The sequence below is a fragment of the Aulonocara sp. 'chitande type north' Nkhata Bay genome, linkage group LG3 (genome assembly GCF_057382095.1).
Source record: "Aulonocara sp. 'chitande type north' Nkhata Bay isolate Kocher_YH1m ecotype deep benthic linkage group LG3, A_spYH_male_GT1.1, whole genome shotgun sequence".
Taxonomy (NCBI): Eukaryota; Metazoa; Chordata; class Actinopteri; order Cichliformes; family Cichlidae; genus Aulonocara; species Aulonocara sp. 'chitande type north' Nkhata Bay.
Genome location: NC_141346.1, coordinates 38904128 through 38925173, shown reverse-complemented (window position 1 = coordinate 38925173; position 21046 = coordinate 38904128). Strand labels below are relative to the sequence as shown.

At 42.3% G+C, this 21046-nt stretch overlaps 1 protein-coding gene across 1 annotated transcript; it reads right to left on the bottom strand.

Annotated features, from left to right (window-relative positions):
* Nucleotides 1–4395: 4395 nt before the first annotated feature.
* LOC147335608 (high affinity immunoglobulin gamma Fc receptor I-like) lies at nucleotides 4396–19494 on the bottom strand. Its single transcript, XM_086286081.1, has 10 exons — nucleotides 19491–19494; nucleotides 17775–18050; nucleotides 17286–17576; nucleotides 12856–13122; nucleotides 6957–7223; nucleotides 5220–5348; nucleotides 5045–5060; nucleotides 4872–4963; nucleotides 4707–4754; nucleotides 4396–4448 (listed from the first exon to the last, which is right to left on the bottom strand). Exons 1-10 carry the CDS (start codon nucleotides 19492–19494, stop codon nucleotides 4396–4398), a joined length of 1443 nt encoding a protein of 480 aa, XP_086142207.1.
* Nucleotides 19495–21046: the final 1552 nt, after the last annotated feature.

The following is a 21046-nucleotide window of genomic DNA, read 5'->3' as shown; positions in this document are numbered from 1 at the left end:
TACGTACGTTCTGTTAGAGCAGAGCTACAGATTAGAAATGCCCAAGGCGAAGCGGTCAAAGTCTGGCTGTACTTCACAGCAAAATATGCAAACTTAGCAGCCTGCAACAAGGGCTTTAAGCTGATACTGTGCAAAGGAGGTAACACCTCAAATCCGATGAAACACCTGGCGACGCATAGCGTTTTTTTTTTAAAGCCGAGAAATGCACCGTATTTGATGGCAGCAGCAGCCGTTCTTCTTTGTTGTTCGCGTGTAATTTACGTTGAGTAGGCTAACCACGTTATTACATTAATGCATGTAAGGTGAACTAGCAAACATCATCATAGCTACATGCGGCTGTCTTCTTGTTTGATGGCAGATGCTCCCTTTACCCTGGCCAAAAAGGCTAAAATGACCAAAGAAAAAGTGGGAAACAGCTAAACATGAGAGGTTTTTGGACAAAGTTTGTATTTTTTCCATTGTTTAAGCACTGCTTCCAGCCAAGAGTGATACCATATATGCCCCATAGCTGCAGAAAAGGCTAACATTGTTATCTTTTTACATAAAACCAGCTGAATATGAGAGGTTTTTGGACCAATTTTGTGTTCTCCATTCTTTAAGCACCGGTTTGAGCACCGTTTGAGCACCGGCACCGTTTCAAAAGTACCGATTTGGCACCGGTATCGGATAAAACCTAAACGATACCCATCCCTACATAGCAGTGAATTATTTTGATAAAAGAAAGTAACAGAGACACAGAGCATACAAGTAAATGGTTCTACTTTTATTTATTACAGTCTTACTCGATAATAAAGTGACGACATGCAAATTATTAAGCAGAAAAATATAAACAAAATCAGTGCAGTCAGAAACTTCTTCTGTGCTTCTATCTATTAGGTTACAACTCTGAGTTTTATCAGTATTTAAGACTTTTTGATCACAAGCTTTCTTTCTAAAACAGGTGAGCAGGTTTATCTGTGGACAGTCAAGTGCTGAGAAAATGAAACTCGACATTTGGCAAAAAATCTGCTTGATGTCAGATCAGTTTCTACTATTACAAACAGTTTTTATGTTTCACTGTAAAGCATTATATTTATGTGTGTTTTTCTCCTAACTCTGGGCGTGAAATGAGACATTTTACACACAAAAGAAAAGAAAATTCACACTTTATTTATGTATTAAGTCTTATTTGTAAGTTCGGTCGTCATCAGTTTTTTTTTTATACTTGATACAGACAACCTGAGACAGCAACAGGAGAGCAGGTCCTTGTATTCACAAGTACCACAGACAGTAATTCTGTTATACAGGAAGTACAAGGAAATATTAAACTGATCTGAGAACAGAAATCACAGTTTAAGCAGCTGAAGAGGCTTAAAATAATAATACGAAGTAGAAATAGAAACAGTCCAAATAAATGAATATAATAAATAAGTAAGGGTTAAAAGGGGAGATACAAGTTGGAATATTTCACTGAAACTATGGCTGAAATGTTAAAAATGTGTTAAAATGACTAAAGTTAAACATAGATTTCTGGAGGCATCACAGACAAAAAATAATAATGACTAAAAATAGTGACAAGCTGTTAAAACTATAAAGACAAAAAACTGTGCATTAATAGCTGAGACAGTTGATTAACCACAAGCTGAATGTTAAGTGAGGTGGAAAAGGCTGTAACTAGATTGCATATTAAAAATAGTTTGGTAAGTTTAATAAAAGTATTAATGTCAGGTTGTTGAGAGTTACAAATCAGACGTAAAGCAAATCAGTAAAACTGGAAGACAAAGAATGGAGAACATGCAAAAAATCAGTGTTGGTGAGAAAAACAAATATTCATCTTAAGTCACAAATATAATTGCATACATTTCACATATGAACCTGTTTTATATACAGCATGAATGAACTTCATGGTTTTTATGTCCCAGCTATAGATGTTCTGTGGTGAGAGAAAAAAGGGTTTATACTTGTGTTTGAGGGAATGAGGAATCCAGCTCTGAGCTCGGGTGACTGAGGAATTGCTGGATGAATACATGAGAAGCTGGTGGATATCAGCTTTAAGGATGTGTGAGGGGTCACCGACTGCCCCTGGTGTCTGTGACTTCCTGTTGGAGAACAATAAAGTTTAAACAAAACAAACATCGTCTGCCCTCGATGTAAAGTGAAGTTCTGTTTTGTGTGATTGAGTCTTTACAGAGAGTGTAAAGTTACCTGTATCCTTGCAGACTTTGTTTAGAAGGTGCAGACAGACTTTGTACCTGTGTGGAGGAGAATATCGTCTGGTTTTACTTTCATGTAAACATCTGGTCTCAGACATCTTATTATTTGCAATTCGTTCTGTGTTGTGAACATTTTTTGTGGAAAATGTGAAGCTGAAACACTTCTCTATCTTCTTCTATATCAGTAAAAAATCATTAATACTTTATCCTTTTTTTGGTTTTAAATTACCTTCACCTGGGATACTTGAAGCAATGCTGTGTTTTGTGCTGCGATGCTGTTACTCAATTAAATGAAACTGACTGTCAGACAGAGATGAGCTCATGCTTTGTTGTTATTTAATCAGAAATGTATGAGTGAGAATTTTGCATGTATAATATTGAAGGAAGTAATTAGAGTAAAATACAGCTTTATTGTTAACTCGGCTTTGGTCCAGACTAATATATGTTTTTTAGTGCAGTGGCACTCTGAGATCAATGCAATGTGTTGTCAGGCATATCTAGTTATTCAAACAGTGACGCTAACAGTGCCTGTAATAGATTACTTTGGCTTGTAATTATGGATAGATTTTTGACTAAGACTAAAAAGAAGAGAGTTGCAGTTATCGATCTGGGAAGTGAACAGGCTATGAACAAGAAAGGCAGTGGCATGTGGGGAGAGAAAAGGACAGAGACAATTAATGTTACGGAGTTGGTAATATGTAGACCGAGTGATGTTATTGATGTGTGAGTTAAGAAATAGGGTACTATCAAGGATGACACCCAGACTTTTCACACATGGGGAAATGGAGACCGGCGAGTTATTGATTGTAATAGAAAAGCTATTAGTTCTGGATAGCGTTTATTTAGTGCCTACCAGGAGAAGCTCAGATTTGTTACTATTGAGTATGAGAAAATTGGAAGAGAACCATGAATTTAGTTCAGCTAAACAGAGGGTGAGGATGGGGGTAGAGCAGAATCAGGTTTAGTGGACAAATAAAGCTGGGTTGGTCACGGTTCTGGGTCATTTTGACCCAGCATCTTCAGTTTCTTGTATGTTGGTATTTTTCTGTATTATGGTTTATTTTCTGATTCTTTAGTTGTCCGTTTTTGAATATTATAATCCTAGGTTTCAGTGTTATTCTGGTTAAGTTTGTTCGTAGGTTTAGTTCAGTGTCTAGTCTGTGCCTGTCATGTTTCCTGTTTTACTTTACTTTGTAAGTCTGAGTGCTAGGTGAATGTGTTGAGTTTTGCTTCCCTTTGGTCTTGTCATGTTTGATTTCTCCCAGCTGCGCTCTCCTCCTGTGTCTCATTCCCCTCGTTATTCCCCAGGGTATTTAAGCCTTCTGTTTCTCTGTGTCAGTGTTGTGTCCTCCATCATGCTGTGTGATCCCTTCTGTGCCTCTCTGTGGAGTTTTAGGTTTCGTTTTCTCAGTCTAGTTTAGTTCAGTTCTGCATCATTTCCCTGAGTCTGCTAATAAAGCTGCATTTTTCTGAGTTCAATTCTGTGTGTTCGTGACAGGATGTCATCAGCATAACAGTGACAGTGAATAATGTATTTAAAAAAAATATCTCCAAGAGGAAGAAGGTAGATAATGGAAAGAAGGGGCCCCAGGACAGATCCCTGGGGCACGCCTGCAACCAGAGGAAAGGGCTGAGAAGTGAAGGATTTAAGTCAAATAAACTGAGTGCGAACGATGGATATATGTTTTTATATTTCATTTGTTTGATGTTTAACTATTTTTGCCATCTCACTAAATACACTATCTACTGTGATTTAATTAAGATGAAAAGAATAAAATAATAGATTTACACACATCGCTTTGTTTTCATACATAAGAAACACCAGGCCTGGCCAAAAACCAACAATAGGGTGGGATTTTGCAATTCATGTTAAACAAATATACCTGAGGTATGTAGAAGGTGTAACAAAACTTTCTAAAGGATGGCAAGAACATTTCTTCAGCGTAAAAATATGACAACACTCTTTATTTTGTCACATATAGACGGACAATATGATACAATATCATTCTGCTTAGGAAGCAGACAAACTTTCTCTAAACTCTGAATGGCCTTCGATGTGTATAAGACTCTGGTGTAGTGGTGGTATGTAGTAGCTAAGTCTGGTAAGTGAATTTCCATGTTGACCTATAATTACCTAAAACATAATGAAGTGACACATTTCAGTACAAACACTGACTGAAAATATTGTGACTGTACCTGCAGCTCACATCTGTACATTGATGTAAAAAGCACTCCCCTCTGGTTTATGATGCTCCCCTGTTAAAATGATCAATTGAATCCACAAAACAGAATTAATACTTAAAAAAAACTTTCTGACCACTCTGCGATCACTGTTTGTTCTAAGATCTTTAATCTCAATAAGAGAGGAGGTGACTTTCTCATATTTATGTGGTCCTCAAATGTTCATATTTTTATTTACAGGATTGTAAAAACATGTTACATGGAATTAGTTTCATTAAATCAAAAATAAATTTCATCTCAAACTGCTCTGTGCATTTCAGTGCATATACTGACCATTTCTGTTTTTGACTTGTTTGATTGATTCATAGACGTTAGCAGTACCTAAAGAAAAATATAAGCCAGGGTTACATTAATCATTTTATTACAGTTACACTAAAGATGAGATGTTTAATAAAGATCAATATTAATAATGATAATAAAGATGGTTTAAATGCTGACCATGTTGAAGAGAGTCGTACACATGAGTTTCATTCTGGTTGACTCCATGATTTGTGGAGGAGCCCGGACTGTGACTCTCAGACTGGATCGACCTAAAACATAAAATACACAATAAACTTAAAAGTAACTGATGTTTGTTTAAAATAATAATTTTTAAAAAGTATTTTACCAACCTGGTGAAGCAGGAATCTGTGAAAGAGACAAATGTTATTACACATGTTTGTCATGTATAAATTGTTCCACTGATATTTTGTGTCATGAGATCAGAATACATGTATATGTGTGAATAATTAAAGTGTATGTAGTAAATAAACTCTCTAATACAGCATGAAAAGAAGAGGCTCTTACACTTGGACTGTCTGCAGCGATACAACAAGAGCAGGAGAATAATAATGAGAGAGACTCCACAAACCAGTCCAACCATCAACCACACAGGAGATGAAGCGCTGTCAGCTCCTGACACGGTTACTGTAATGACTAATGACAATTATTAAGTATTAATAAAATATAATTATATTAGATGTTTTACAGAGGTTCTCACCAAATAAACCACGTTGACTTCAAAAGTTAAAACACACAATTTAATGTTCCTTATAATAATAATGAAAATCATTTACAGAAATCATCTAAGGCGCTTGGAAAGAAAAGCATCTGGACTTTGTTTCTTGTAGACATTTCACCTCTTATCTGAGAAGCTTCTTCAGTTCTAAGGTCAAATGGTGGAGAGTCCCAGATTTAAACCTAGTGGGTCCAGACGCTTTTCTTTGCAAGCTCCTTTGACTAGGATGACCTGGATGACTGAGAACCTTCACAGACAAACCTAGTGGGAGTTTCTCCCCCAAGAGGGACATGGACCCCCTAATGATCCTCTACCTAATCACACAAGCCAAGGTATGAAAACGGGTGTGGGTCACAATCAGCCCAGGTTTTGGGTGAGCTCATTGTTAAACCTAGCTCCACCCCATCATGTAATTTCCTGAGGTCAGATGGCCCAGGATGTGAGTGGGAGATAAGGCGTCTTGGAAAGGATCACAAAACTTATTATAGATTATAGATGGCAGAGAGTTGGTGTCGTAAACCCCCGCCTCTGTTCAAAGATGGTCATTCACAGTGGACATAGATGGCTTCTTTCACTCCTCTTTCAAACCATCTGTCCTCTCTGTCCTAAACGTGAACTTTGTCTTCCTCAGAACAGTGGCATTTGTCCTTTAGATGCAGATGGACAGCCTAGTCTTGTCCTGTGGAGGTGGCTCTTCTCTGTTGTGCCATGCGTTTATGAAGTGGCTGTTTGTCTCTCCAATGTAGAGGTCTGGGCATTCCTCACAACAATGTACAGCATACATCACATTGTTAAGTTTGTGTTTAGGAGTTTTGTCTTTGGGATGAACCAGTTTTTGTCTGAGTGTGTGGCTGGGTGTGAAGTACACTGGGATGTCGTGCTTGGGCAAGACTCTCCTGAGTTTTTCTAATAAACTGGCTACATATTTTACAGATTTTAGAAATTTTATATGGATGTGCCATGGGCTCCCCGGTGTCATCTATTGTAGCCAACCTTTACATGGAGGAAGTGGAAATAAAAAGTTCTTGGCTCTTTTAAAGGTAGAGTACCAAGCCACTGATACAGATAACAATATTATCATTCCCTATGTAGCCGGTCCAACCATCTTTGAACAGACGCGGTGGTTTATGACACCAACTGTCTACCATCTATAATCCAGTTTTGAGATCCCTTCCCAGACGCCTTAACGCCCACTCACATCCTCGGCCATCTGATCTCAGGAAATCACATGATAGGGTGGGGCCAGGTTTCACAATGATTTCACACGAAACCTTGGCTGATTGTGACCTACACCCATTTTCACACTTTGGCTCATGTGATTAAGTAAAGGATCAAAAGGGGGTCCATGTCCCTCTTGGGGGACACTCCCGCAGGGCTTAAATCTAGGACTCTACACCATTTGACCTTAGAACAGAAGAAGAGTCCAGACGCTTTTCTTTCCAAGCTCCTTAGACTACGATAACCTGGATCACTGAGAACCTTAATAAGACATTTACTGAAACACACACTGTTTTGATCCTGCTCACCTTTAACTGACATCCAGCTCTGTGCTGACTCTCTTCCTGAGTACTGACACTTGTAGAAACCTTCATCAGACTTTGACACTGCAGAGATGTTCAGCTCCCCTCGGGTATCATTTTGAATAAGTTTGTCATTGTGATAGAAAAACACATTGGAAAGTATTTTTTGTGTTGTCAAACTGCAGCTCAGACTAACAGAAGCTCCCTCAGTCACAGGATGAACAGGACTCACCAGGATAGGAACATAATCGTAAGGATAATAAATAGAATTTTCTGTGAAAAGAAAATACAATTTATTTAATCAGATGATGTTTATATGTGACTGCTGTAGTAGTGGTGTGATGTTTCAACACAGCTGCAGGAGGACAGGTGGGGCAGAATAGTTCATGGAGCTGCTGTTGTGGATTTTATTATGACATATATACTTGTATACACTAGACATGTAGTCATATTTACTCACACGAATCTTGTGTAATCATATATCCTCATATATGCTGTGCACACTTAGAATGAAGCGATTTATATAGAGGAGTCACTGTGTTAAGCATTTAACCTGAATGTTTAAATCACACAGCCCATATATTTAGGACAAATATATTTACCATCATATCAGTGAAAAAGTTTGTGATCAATATTGTTTGAAAATGTAATAATTAGGATCAAAAAGTAACCTTTGATTGTGTTATGGCCAACAGTGACTAGTCCAACATAAGGTTAATGCAGCTCAGCACTTTTAGAGTATGCACATAGGACCCTTACTCAGCATTCATTTGTGTTTATCTGTACCACCCCACGCCCTTGTTGTCTCCAGGCCTTTCAATGCCTGTACAGAAAACAGCCCTAGCTGGGTATGCACCTGAGATTTTGGTCCTAGCTTCAGTTGCCTGAACACAGGAAAAACCTTTTTTTAGCATAAATAGCAGTTTATGTCTGGAATGCACACCTGATAAAATTGTCAACTTTTTAAAATTGTTAACTATTTAAGACCTACCACAGAACCAAGTCCGCCAGAGCTTATCTTTATATTTTTACATGCTGTAGTGCCATTTGGGGAGTATTTCAAGCTGCTATACATTATTACAACCATTGGAAGGGAGGACGAGCAAATACCAGCTGGCCATGACAGACGCTGAGACAGCGCTTCATGGTGCAGTGTTTCCGACTGACGTGCTGCAGAGTCTGGTCAACACTTTCGAACGTCAGAGAGCTGCAGAGCTTCTCGGGCCTGGCCTCATACTACCGCAGGTTCATCAAAGCGTTTGCGACCATCGACAGTCCCCTCCACCGCTTGACGGATAAGAGCCAGTCCTTCAGCTGGGGTGACCCCTGCAAAGCAGCCTTTGTCCAACTAAAAGAGGCCCTCACAAAAGCCCCGGTTCTGGCCTACTCCAAAGCTCAGCAGCCTTCCATTGAGGACACAGATGCCAGCAAATTGGGGGTTGGAAATAAGCTGTGCACTGGGCTGAGCCGAGAGGAACTAGAGCAAGAGCCGACGCGAACTGCTCGCTGTAGTTCTAGCAGTACAGCACTTCTGGCTAGCTGCACTTGCCAAAGGTACTTGCAATTCATCTCCCTATAATGCTAGCACCAGCTGTGTGGCAGCCTCCTCATCACTCCTACCACTGTGCCTTGCTGCTAGCTGGACTTGTGAGAGGTAGGGCTCTAGCGGGGGGACTCAGTTTTATTTCAGTATCTTAGCTGGCATTTTAGGCATCGCTGCATGCTGCTGGGAGCTCAGCATGGTGGTCAACGGAGGCAGCACATAAATCGGAAACACCGCACCATGAAGCGCTGTCTCAGCGTCTGTCGCGGCCAGCCAGTATTTGCTCGTCCTCCCTTCCAATGGTTGTAATGATGTATGGCAGCTTGAAATACTCTAAAAAAAATGGCGCTACAGCATGTAAAAATATAAAGATAAGCTCTGGCGGACTTGGTTCTGTGGTAGGTCTTAAATAGTTAATAAACTCTGTTCTAAGAATTAAACTCTTTTCCAGAGAATCATTATGAGTGATTTGATTTTAATTGTAGTGGCAAGTAAAATAAATAATTGCTCCTCCTTGAATCGCTACCTTATCGTGGTGGAGGGGTTTGTGTGTCCCAGGGATCCCAGGGGCTATGTTGTCTGGGGGCTTTTGCCCCCTGGTAGGGTCTCCCATGGCAAATTGGTCCTGGGTGAGGGACCAGACAAAGAGCGATTCAGAAGACCCTTATGAAAAGAATATCGAGGGAACAGTTTACCCTGCCCGGGATAGGGTTACCGGGGCCCCGCCCTGGAGCCAGGCCCGGGGAGGGTGCCCGAGGGCGAGCGTCTGGTGGCCGGGCCTTAGTCCATGGGGCCCGGCCGGGCACAGCCCGAAGAGGAGACATGGGCCCATCCTCCCGCAGGCCCACCACCCGCAGGAGGCGCCATAGGGGTCGGGTGCATTGTGTGCCGGGTGGCGGCCAGGAGCGGAGGCCCTGGCGGACTGACCCCCGGCTGCCAAGACTGGCAATAGGACATGGAATGTCACCTCTCTGGTGGGGAAGGAGCCTGAGTTAGTGCGTGAGGTTGCGAGGTACCGGCTAGATATAGTCGGGCTCACCTCTACGCATGGCTTGGGCTCTGGAACCAGTCTCCTGGAGAGGGGCTGGACTCTGTCTCAGTCTGGAGTTGCCCCTGGTGAGAGGCGGCGGGCTGGGGTGGGTATTCTAATATCCCCTCGGCTTGCTGCCGGTACGTTGGGGTTTTTCCCGGTGGATGAGAGGGTTTGTTCCCTGCGCCTTAGGGTCGGGGAACGGGTCCTGACTGTCATCTGCGCTTATGCGCCGAGTGGCAGTTCAGAGTACCCAGCCTTCTTAGAGTCCCTGGGGGGGGTGCTGGAAGGTGCTCCACCTGGAGACTCTGTTGTCCTGCTGGGAGACTTCAATGCTCACGTGGGTAACGACAGCGAGACCTGGAGGGGGGTGATTGGGAGGAACGGCCTCCCTGATCTGAACCCGAGCGGTGCTCTGTTATTGGACTTCTGTGCTAATCACAGTTTGGCCATAACGAAAACCCTGTTCGAACATAAGAGTGTCCATAAGTGCACATGGCACCAGGACGCTCTAGGCCGTAGGTCAATGATCGATTTTGTAATCGTATCAGCAGACCTGCGACCATATGTTCTGGACACTCGGGTAAAGAGAGGGGCTGAGCTGTCAACTGATCACCACCTGGTGGTGAGTTGGATCAGGTGGCGGGGGAGGACGCTGGACAGACCTGGTGCACCTAAACGCGTAGTGAGGGTGTGCTGGGAATGTCTAGCAGAGGCCCCAGTCCGCGAGATCTTCAACGCACACCTCCGGCAGAGCTTCAACAGCATTCCGAGGGAGACTGGGGACATTGAGTCCGAATGGACCATGTTCAGCGTCTCCATTGCCAAAGCTGCTGCATTGAGCTGCGGCTGCAAGGTGGTTGGTGCCTGCCGTGGTGGTAATCCCCGAACCAAATGGTGGACACCAGAAGTGAAGGGAGCCACCAGGCTGAAGAAGGAGTCCTATCGGGCTTGGTTAGCCTGTGGGACTCCGGAGGCAGCCGACAGGTATCGACAGGCCAAGCGGAATGCGGTTCGGGCAGTGGCTGAAGAAAAAACTCGGGTGTGGGAGGAGTTCGGAGAGGCCATGGAAAAAGACTTTCAGACTGCCCCGAAGAGATTCTGGCAAACCGTCAGGCGTCTCAGGAGGGGAAAGCGGTGCTCTACCTGCACTGTGTATAGTGCTGGCGGAGCACTGCTGACGTCGACTGAGAAAATTGTCAGGTGGTGGAAGGAATACTTCGAGGACCTCCTTAATCCCACTGACACATCTTCCGAGGAGGAAGCAGAGTCTGGGGATGAGGGGAATGACCCGCCAATTTCCGGGGGCGAGGTCACTGAGGCAGTTAAACAACTCCTTGGTGGCAGAGCCCCTGGTGTTGATGAGGTCCACCCCGAGTTCCTGAAGGCTCTGGACATTGTAGGGCTGTCCTGGTTGACACGCCTCTGCAATGTTGCGTGGAGATCAGGGGCAGTACCTGTGGACTGGCAGACCGGGGTGGTGGTCCCCATCTTTAAGAAGGGGGACCAGAGGGTGTGTTCCAACTACAGGGGGATCACACTCCTCAGCCTCCCTGGGAAAGTCTATGCCAGGGTGCTGGAAAGGAGAGTTCGTCCGCTAGTCGAACCTCGGATACAGGAGGAACAATGCGGTTTTTGTCCTGGTCGCGGAACACTGGACCAGCTCTTTATCCTCTCGAGGATACTTGAGGGTGCATGGGAGTTTGCCCAACCAGTCTACATGTGTTTTGTGGACTTGGAGAAGGCATTCGACTGTGTCCCTTGGGGTGTCCTGTGGGAGGTGTTGCGGGAGTATGGGGTGTCTGGCCCATTGCTACGGGCCATTCGATCCCTATACGACCGTTGTAAGAGTTTGGTTCGCATTGCCGGCAATAAGTCGGACTCGTTCCCGGTGGGTGATGGGCTCCGCCAGGGCTGCCCTTTGTCTCCGGTTCTGTTCATAATTTTTATGGACAGGATTTCTAGGCGCAGCCAAGTGGCGGAGGGCTTTCGCTTTGGTGGCCTCAGAATCTCATCTCTGATTTTTGCAGATGATGTGGTTCTGTTGGCTTCATCGGGTGAGGGCCTCCAGCTCGCACTGGAACGGTTCGCAGCCGAGTGTGAAGCAGCGGGAATGAGGATCAGCACCTCCAAATCTGAGGCCATGGTTCTCAGCCCGAAAAGGGTGGAGTGCCCACTCCGGGTCGGGGATGAGTTCCTGCCCCAAGTGGAGGAGTTCAAGTATCTCGGGGTCTTGTTCACGAGTGATGGGAGAAGGGAGCCGGAGATCGACAGGCGGATTGGGGCTGCAGCTGCAGTAATGCAGACGCTGCACCGGTCCGTCGTGGTGAAGAGGGAGCTGAGTGTAAAAGCGAAGCTCTCAATTTACCGGTCGATCTACGTCCCTACCCTCACCTATGGCCACGAGCTGTGGGTAGTGACCGAAAGAACGAGATCGCGGATACAAGCGGCAGAAATGAGCTTCCTCCGAAGGGTGGCTGGCCTCTCCCTTAGAGATAGGGTGAGAAGTTCGGCCATCCAGGAGGGGCTCAGAGTAGAGCCGCTGCTCCTCCACATCGAAAGGAGCCAGCTGAGGTGGTTCGGGCATCTGACAAGGATGCCCCCTGGGCGCCTCCTGGGTGAGGTGTTCCAGGCATGTCCCACCGGGAGGAGGCCCCGGGGCAGACCCAGGACACGCTGGAGAGATTATATCTCTCGGCTGGCCTGGGAACGCCTTGGTATTCCCCCGGATAAGCTGGAGGAGGTGGCTGGGGAGAGGGAGGTCTGGGCCTCTTTGCTTAGGCTGCTGCCCCCGCGACCCGGCCCCGGACAAAGCGGATGAAGATGGATGGATGGATGGATGGATGGATAATTTTAATTGGATCTGAAAAGCTCGACCTCATTGGTGGGATAAAGGTTATCATGCTGGGTACAAAATTTGTGACCCAACACTGTGCACAGTGCAAGTAAAATAAATAAAGTTTGAATTCCCTGACTGGCTCTGAACTGAGGGGAACTCAGACACAGCACAACCTTTGATACAACTGCACCTTTTTACATGATGATCTTTAAGAATAACACTTTGATGGCAAAAACACTGAGCTTTTTAGTTGTTTAAATAGAAGAGAGAAAATATAAACAACTTTTGACAAATTGAATTGTGAAAAAATCGAGTGAAATGAGACCAACATAATTTAAGAATATTTTGATACTATGGTGCCTAAAATCTTCTGAAATTGTAATTTTTGTTTGTCTTCTCACATAAAATTACTTCACATACAGAAAAGCTGGGACAAATTTTAATGTGACGTCTAAATCATAAAAATCGAAGAAGAAAATGTATAATAACATACTCTGTACAACAGTGATGTTGACTGCTCTGCTGAACTCTCCTGATCCAGACTCACACCAGTACACTCCAGTATCTGACACCAATGTGTGGATTATACATGTGGATCCAATCATTAGCCAACAGTTATTATAAAATGAAGGGTTGCGCTGTAGAACAGTCATCACTCTCCACTCTGTGAAGTTTCCCTTACAGGTCAGTGAGAGAGAGTCAGAGAGGAAGTGTTGCACTCTGTCAGGACTCACTGTCAGAGACACTGCTGAATTAACATCTGAAAACAACATGCAGTGAAGAGACAAAGTACAGAGACATTAGGATTCAAAATATCACAGTAAAAATATTCCTTTGTTTTTTTCGTTTTTTTCTTGAGATCAGCTAATAATGTAAAAAGATAGTAATTATTTGGTGAAACTGCATTTTTTACATTGAACACATTATATTTTTAGTATCTTTATATTAGACTCACTGGTCCAAAATGAAAAGAAAAAAGAGAAAATCATGCAAAATAAATATTAAACATAAGGAAAATAAAATATATGAGCAAATGCTTTTTCTACAAAACACAGCTGTACAAATGTCTCCACCATATTTGTACCAAATCGATTTCTTGTTAAACCCACAATAGCCACAAATAAATCTATGAATGAGATTTCTTAATACAACTTTAAATATAGTGCAGTTTTGAATTTCTGTTCCAAGCTTTGAGAACTAATTCTTCCACTTCTTAATGTGAGCTGTCCAGTTTTATTTATGGGTTGTACATACAAACAAAGTTACCACATCATGATGTCACAGTCAAAAAAATATTTGCTGCTACAGCGCACATTTATACAGCTGTTCCAACTATAGGGGGATCACGCTTCTCAACTGGGAAAGTCTATACCAGGGTGCTGGAAAAGAGAGTCTGTCTGTTATTTGAACCTCGAACAGGAGGAACAATGCGGTCTTTGTCAAAGAACACTGAAACAGGTCTTTACACTCTCAAGGATAGTTGAGGATGCATGTGATTTTGCCCAGCCAGTCTATATGTGTTTTGTGGACTTGGAGAAGGTATTCAACCATGTCCCTTGGAGAGTCCTGTGGGAGGTGCATTGGGAGTAAAGGGTGTCTGGCCCATTGTTACAGGCCATTCAATCTTTATACAACTATTGCGAGAGCTTAGGCTGCGTAGCCGGCAATAAGTCAGACTCAATTCCGGTGAGTGTCAGACTCCGCCAGGGTTGCCCTTTGTCACCGATTCTGTTTGTAATTTTTAAGGACAGAATTTCTAGCTGTACCCAAGTGACAGAAGGCTTTCACTTGGGTGATCTCAGAATCTCATCTCTGCTTTTTGCAGATGATGTGCTTCTGTTGGCTTCATCTGGTGGGAATGGAACGGTTTGCAGCCGAGTGTGACACAGTGGGAATGAGAATTTCTATCCCAAGTGGAAGAGTTTAAGTATCTTGGGGTTCATGAGTGATAGGAGCGGGAGATTGAGGTCCGTCAGGGTGAAGAGAGAGCTGAGTTGAAAAGCAAAGCTCTCAACTTACCAGTCGATCTACGTCCCTACCCTCACCTATGGTCATAAGCTGTGGGTAGTGACTGAAAGACTGAGATTGTGGATACAAGCGACAGAAAAGAGCTCAGAGTACCACCACTGCTCCTCCACATGAAAGGAGCCAGTTGAGATGGTTTGGGCATCTGACAAGGATGCCTCCTGGGCACCTCCTGGGTGAGGTGTTCAGGGCATGTCACACCTGAAACATTCTTTCTACAACGGAAACCAAATATTCAGAAAGTTCTTCCCCTATCTGTTGCAGAAGTTCCCATATATGTGTGGCACTTCTAGGTTGCTTTGTTTTCACTCTTCTTTTCAGTTCATCTCAAACCAGCTCATTGTATCATGATGCCTCTCACTCTGTACAAGTCACCGACCCTGGATCAAGCAAAACAGCTCCAGGCCATCACACTTCCTCCTCCGTGTTTGACAGTTTATGCCACACACTGTGGGACCATTCTTTCACCTACTTGACGACCTACAAAGGTCCTCCGTGAGGAATGGAAGATTTCAAACTTTGATTCATCAGTCTATAATACCTTCTTCCAGTCTTCAATGGCGGTGTTTCATGGCCCAGGCAAGCCTCTTTGTCTTATTCTGACGTCTTAGCAATGGATTTCTTGCTGGAACTCATTGTGTCAAAGCTGCAGCTCGAATTCCTCTCTTCACAGTTGAAACTGAGACTTGCTTACTGCGACCACTATTAAGCTGTGCTTGAAGCTGTCGTTCTGTGAACTGCTTATCATGCAAACTGTTAACTATGACAAACTTGTCCTATGATTCAGTTGTGGCTTTGGGTCTGCCAGACCTCTTCCTGTCAGAGTTTGTTCCAGTTTCTGAGTGACCTCTGATGGTAAAGGAAACTGTACTCACTGACACCTTGACTTTCTTTGCAATTTCTCTCTAGGAAAGACCTACATTTTTAAGTGTTATGACGGTTTGTCTCTCTTCCATTGCTAATTGCCTTTTTCTCACCATTTTTGCAGCAACACATTACTTTCTGTATTACAGTACTGTTCAACTGATGCTCAGGGGGGTGTAGTGTGTGTGTTCCAACACTCCTTTTATGGAGACAGAAGGGGTTGTAAGTAACTTAGAAAAGTTGGAACACATGTAGCAATTAGTAGCACCAGTTTTGAAGTCTTGATCAAGCTCCATTGCTGCAGAACAGCTTTAAATTGTTAACCCATTTTGTGTATATTTCTGAAATGTATATTATTTTTCAGTTTTGGTTAACCTTATCTTTTTTATAACCTCTGGCAGTTCACCACTTACCTCCTGTTCTCCACCTGGAGACAGCATGTGACATGCACTAGTACCCTCAGTGACACGCAAAATAAAACAATGAATACACTACGTACTAACTACACAAGACAACACAACACACTAACTATACACTCCAACCACGCCAAATGTGACAAATCTCCCACATCTCAAAACTCGCTGTCCATATCACTATCTCTCTCTATCTCTCTTGCACTCACTCGCTCTCTCGCTGGGGGATGACACTGCAATATATTTAGTTTAGGCTCAAAGTGTCAATGTTCGCTTATTTGACTAAACATCACTTTCATATGCAAAACCTGGGTGGAACTAGGACCTGTTGATCCACCCCAGTTCTAGTTTCAGCAATTGAACAAATGTAGTGTTTATCAGGTTGGGGAAACCTGCAGCCAGGTGAGACCGAAGAAGTCACTTGGATGGTTGATGAAACTTTTCTACCACATACAAAGTCCAGAACACAATCAACTTTTTGGGACAATAAATCTACAGTACGGCATCAGAAGTTACATGAAAAGATGCAGATGAACCATTGCCTTAGTCTGATGTTTAAATCAGGCAGCTTGCTGACAGCTGATCGAAATCCACCCACCCAATTTACCGATACCTGCAACAAACAAGGGTGTGTCTACACAGGAGCATGGGGTGTACTAGACCATGTTTATTTCAAGCCCTCCATAAAAACTAAAATCAGATTTGAAGTTAAATGACATCTTACATGGCATTAACTAAATATTTTCAAAATCTAAAAGTAAAAGCATTTTTTCTAAAAGATAAATAATTAAATAATAATAATAACATCTATTTCTAGCAGCATAAAATGTTATTAAAGCACAGAGAAGACTTCAGAACCCTGATACGCTTGCTGTTCTCACACACACAAAAACACATAATATGACCACACATCAAATTTACCTCATCCTGGGGATAAAATACTTTCTTTTAGTCTTTTATTCTTCTAATTATCTTTTAAAATGCTTCTGTCATAATTCTGTGATATTGTCTGTTTCACAGATTCCTTCTACAGTGAGATATTTTGCAGCAGCAGGACCAAAACTAAAAACCTTTGAAGTATATTTTAAATGAACAATAACAGCAGCTGTTATTTGTGACGTCTTCTTCTAGCGTCCATCTGTAGTCAGTGTTTCTCTTGTCTTTACCAGAGCTGTTAACCTGCCTGCTGACATCTTTGTTTCTTTATTAACTATATTTGACTTTTTTTTATCTGAACACCTACCTGAGCAATAAAGAGTCTTAACTGTGTAAATCCTGTCTGTGCACTAAGTAAAAATAATCAGTACAAACAGTAACACGAGTTTGAATATCAAAGTAAAAGTATTCAAAGAGAAAACATTTAAAATGTCATAGATGTCTTTTGTTTTTCATGTTATCACATTAAATAAAAACTGAAAAAATAAGAAAAGGAAACAAGGAAATTCAGTTTGGTTTGATCACAGAGAGAATGGAAAATATTCAGTTCAGTTCTTCTTTTGGGAAGTTTTAATGTACACAGACATCAATGGTTGTCATGGAGATGAGATTTTAATAAATCTTGGTGAATAAAAATGATGACCTAACATGAGCTTATTGAAAGGACAGAGAGAAACAAACTGACCTGCAGACCAGACAAACTTTGGTTGACTGTGATCAGTGTGATACTCTGGGTCTCCTCTTCCAGCTCTGCACACATATCCTGCTGTGTGTGTCTGTCCATGAATGATGTAGGAGCCCTGTGCAGTCCCACTGCCATCAGGTAGCAGCTCATAACTGTAGGATTTCCCTGATAGATCAGGAACAGCTTTATACCAGTAGAAGCTCCATCCTGCAGACGGATGTTTAACCTCACAGTTCAGAGTTACTGAGGCTCCAGGACTCAGCCATGATGGAGACACAGTGAGGACAGGATCTGTTCAAGAAAGATTTTCTCTCAATGTTTTGTTTCGTAACTCTGAATTCAATTTCACAAAAATGTTGACTCACAAATATTTATTATGAACTAGAGTGAGACTATCTAAACATGAAATATCTCAACATGTACTAATAAAAACACATTTTTACAAACTTTTTGTATTTTCAGGAAAAAAGGAGTTATGACTGCACTTACTGTCAAAAACTGTCAGTGTGACTGAATCACTCCACTCTGTTGTTTTATTCTGTGAACTTTTCATTCTGCCCTTACAGCGATAGTTTCCACTGTTGGATGCTGAAGCAGAGCTAATCCTGTACTCAGTTTGATTTTGAGGTTTTATCATGCTGCTTGTTTCCCACTCATAATCCCACTCAGTGTCTCCTCCATGGATCTCACATCTGACAGTGATCGTCTCTCCTCTGTATATCTCAGACCAGTTTGGATGCAGAGTCACAACAGGCCTGATTGAGACTGTTAATGTTCAAGAAAGTACAATAAAAACACATGAATGACAAAAGGTTCAGTTACCATCAGACGTAGTGCTTTGTGGGAAGTTACATTTAAACTTAATAGTTGTGTCAATCCTGACAGATTCATACAGAAAATACTCTGAAATACTCTGTTGATCAGCATGATGATTTTGTTTATATTTACTTTTATGTTTCTACAATTAGATACATACTGTGATGTTTACAGAGATTTTATTTTAAAAGGTCAAATGTAAGGCGAAAGGAGAATATAGAAAAGAGGGACAACGAAAAACGGGAGATAAACAAGTTAGCGCTGCAGACTGTGTTGCCGCTGCAAGCCTGAGAATTAAAGAATGGAACTGAGAAATACTGAAGGTGTCATCATTAATGTTTGAGGCATTCAAACATTACATTGCCGACGAGAGTAAAGGTTACAACTAGGGATGGGTACCGGTGTCCGGTGCCATGATGGCACCGGTTCTGACATAAATGGTAGTAACCAGACTGAAAAGCAGCGCACATTTCGGTGCTTTTTTTTCCTGAGCTGTGATACACTTCTAGCCAATCATTTTACGTTTCCGAGGATAGTAGGCGGCCCCGGTACGTACGTTCTTTTAGAGCAGAGCTACAGATTAAAAATGTCCAAGGCGAAGCGGTCAAAAGTCTGGCTGTACTTCACAGCAAAATATGCAAACTCAGCAGCCTGCAACAAGTGCTTTAAGCTGATACTGTGATACTGTCAAAGGAGGTAACACCTCAAATCCGATGAAACACCTGGCGACGCATAGCGTTTTTTTAAAGCCCAGAAATGCGCCGTATTTGATAGCTTGCTGCGAGACCTCACACCGAGCACATCTACTGCGGGTGGGTTGCCTGTTATGCAACATCCCCCAAAAACACGAAGAGGAGAGTCCTGGCCCCTAGCCCTGCCAATGTAGCAGAAATGATGACGGATGATGATGGCAGCAGCAGCCGTTCTTCTCTGCGTGAGTAGCTTAATGTTGTTCGTGTGTAATTTACGTTGAGTAGGCTAACCACGTTATTACATTAATGCATGTAAGGTGAACTAGCAAACACCTTCATAACTACATGCGGCTGTCTTCTTGTTTGATGGCAGATACTCCCTTCACCCTGGCCAAAAAGGCTAAAATGACCAAAGAAAAAGTGGAAAACAGTTAAACATGAGAGGTTTAGGACAAAGTTTGTGTTTTTTCCATTGTTTAAGCACTGCTTCCAGCCAAGAGTGATACCATATATGCCCCATAGCTGCAGAAAAGGCTAACATTGTTATCTTTTTACAAAAAACAGCTGAACATGAGAGGTTTTTGGACCAATTTTGTGTTCTCCATTCTTTAAGCACCGGTTTGAGCACCATTTGAGCACCGGCACCGTTTCAAAAGTACCGACTTGGCACCGGTATCGGATAAAACCTAAACGATACCCATCCCTAGTTACAACCAAAGCAAGACGAAGGAAGTTGCCCTACCCGGAGCTTAGGAGACAAGAACATGGCCCAAAGACTACGCTTACAAAATTATGAACATGGTAATAAATCCGGTCAATTTCTAGCAAACCAGCTAAAAATAAGTAAAGAAAAAACAACTATATGTGCTGTTCAAGATTTATCTGGGAACACAATATATGAACCGATACAAATAAACAACATTTTCAGGGATTTCTATAAAACGTTGTATTCACCACAAATAAACCCATCTAAAAACAAAATTGATCAGTTTTTGGACAACATAACTCTTCCAAAATTATTAGACACTCAAGCAATGGCACTGGATTCACCACTGACACCAGGTGAACTTCAGGAAGCCCTGATAAGTATGCCCAATAATAAGGCTCCAGGTCCAGACGGCTTTCCTGCAGAATTCTACAAAGAATTCTGGTCGATTCTAGCACCAGTTTTCTACAGAACGCTGTTGGAAATCAAAGAAAAGGGCAGACTTCCATCAAATATGAATTCTGAAAACATTGATCTCCTGCTAAAACCAGGCAAAGACCCTGTATATCCCTCAAGCTATCGTCCAATATCCCTTATAAATGTAGACCTTAAAATGATCTGCAAAGCTCTCTCAAAGAGACTGGAGAAAATAACCCCCCTCTTAATTCATCCTGACCAAACTGGTTTCATAAAAGGTAGGCACTCATCAACAAATACACGTAGATTACTTAATTTGATAGACTACTCATACAGTAAAAACCTAGAAACTACAATATTCTCTTTAGACGCAGAAAAAGCATTTGACAGAGTTAACTGGAAATTTCTATTTGCAACTTTACACAAATTTGGTTTTGGATCCTCTTTCATAAACTGGTTAAAAATATTATATAATTCCCCAACAGCTTGTGTCAGAACAAATGACCAGACATCCTCCAGCTTCTGTCTCTTGAGGGGCACCAGGCAGGGATGCCCACTCTCCCCTTCACTGTTTGCAATTTTTATTGAACCACTAGCAGCAGCAATTAGACAGAATTCAGTAATTAAGGGCATAAAATGCAAGAACGTGGAACATAAAATCAGCCTTTATGCGGATGATGTGTTACTCTTTCTCCAAAATTCACAAACCAATATCTCTGGGGTGATTGAATTGATAAACTCTTTTGCAAGAATATCAGATTACTCAATTAACTGGTCAAAATCTACAGTCCTACCGATTAATTGCTCCCTCCATAATTCCTCTTCTACACCACTGCAATCGGGAAATATAAAATATTTAGGTATTAATGTTTCTCCCAAGCTTGCAGATCTAACTAAATTAAACCATATCCCACTTTTAAAGAAGGTAGAAGATGATCTGGCTAGGTGGAAATGTCTACCCATATCACTCATGGGAAGGGTTGCCGCTATAAAAATGATGGTCTTACCAAAAATAAATTATTTATTCTCAATGATCCCAACTAAACCGCCACAAGATTGGTTCAGATCTCTAGATTCATGTATGTCCAAATTCCTTTGGAAAAATAAACCCCCACGTATAAGCTTAAAAA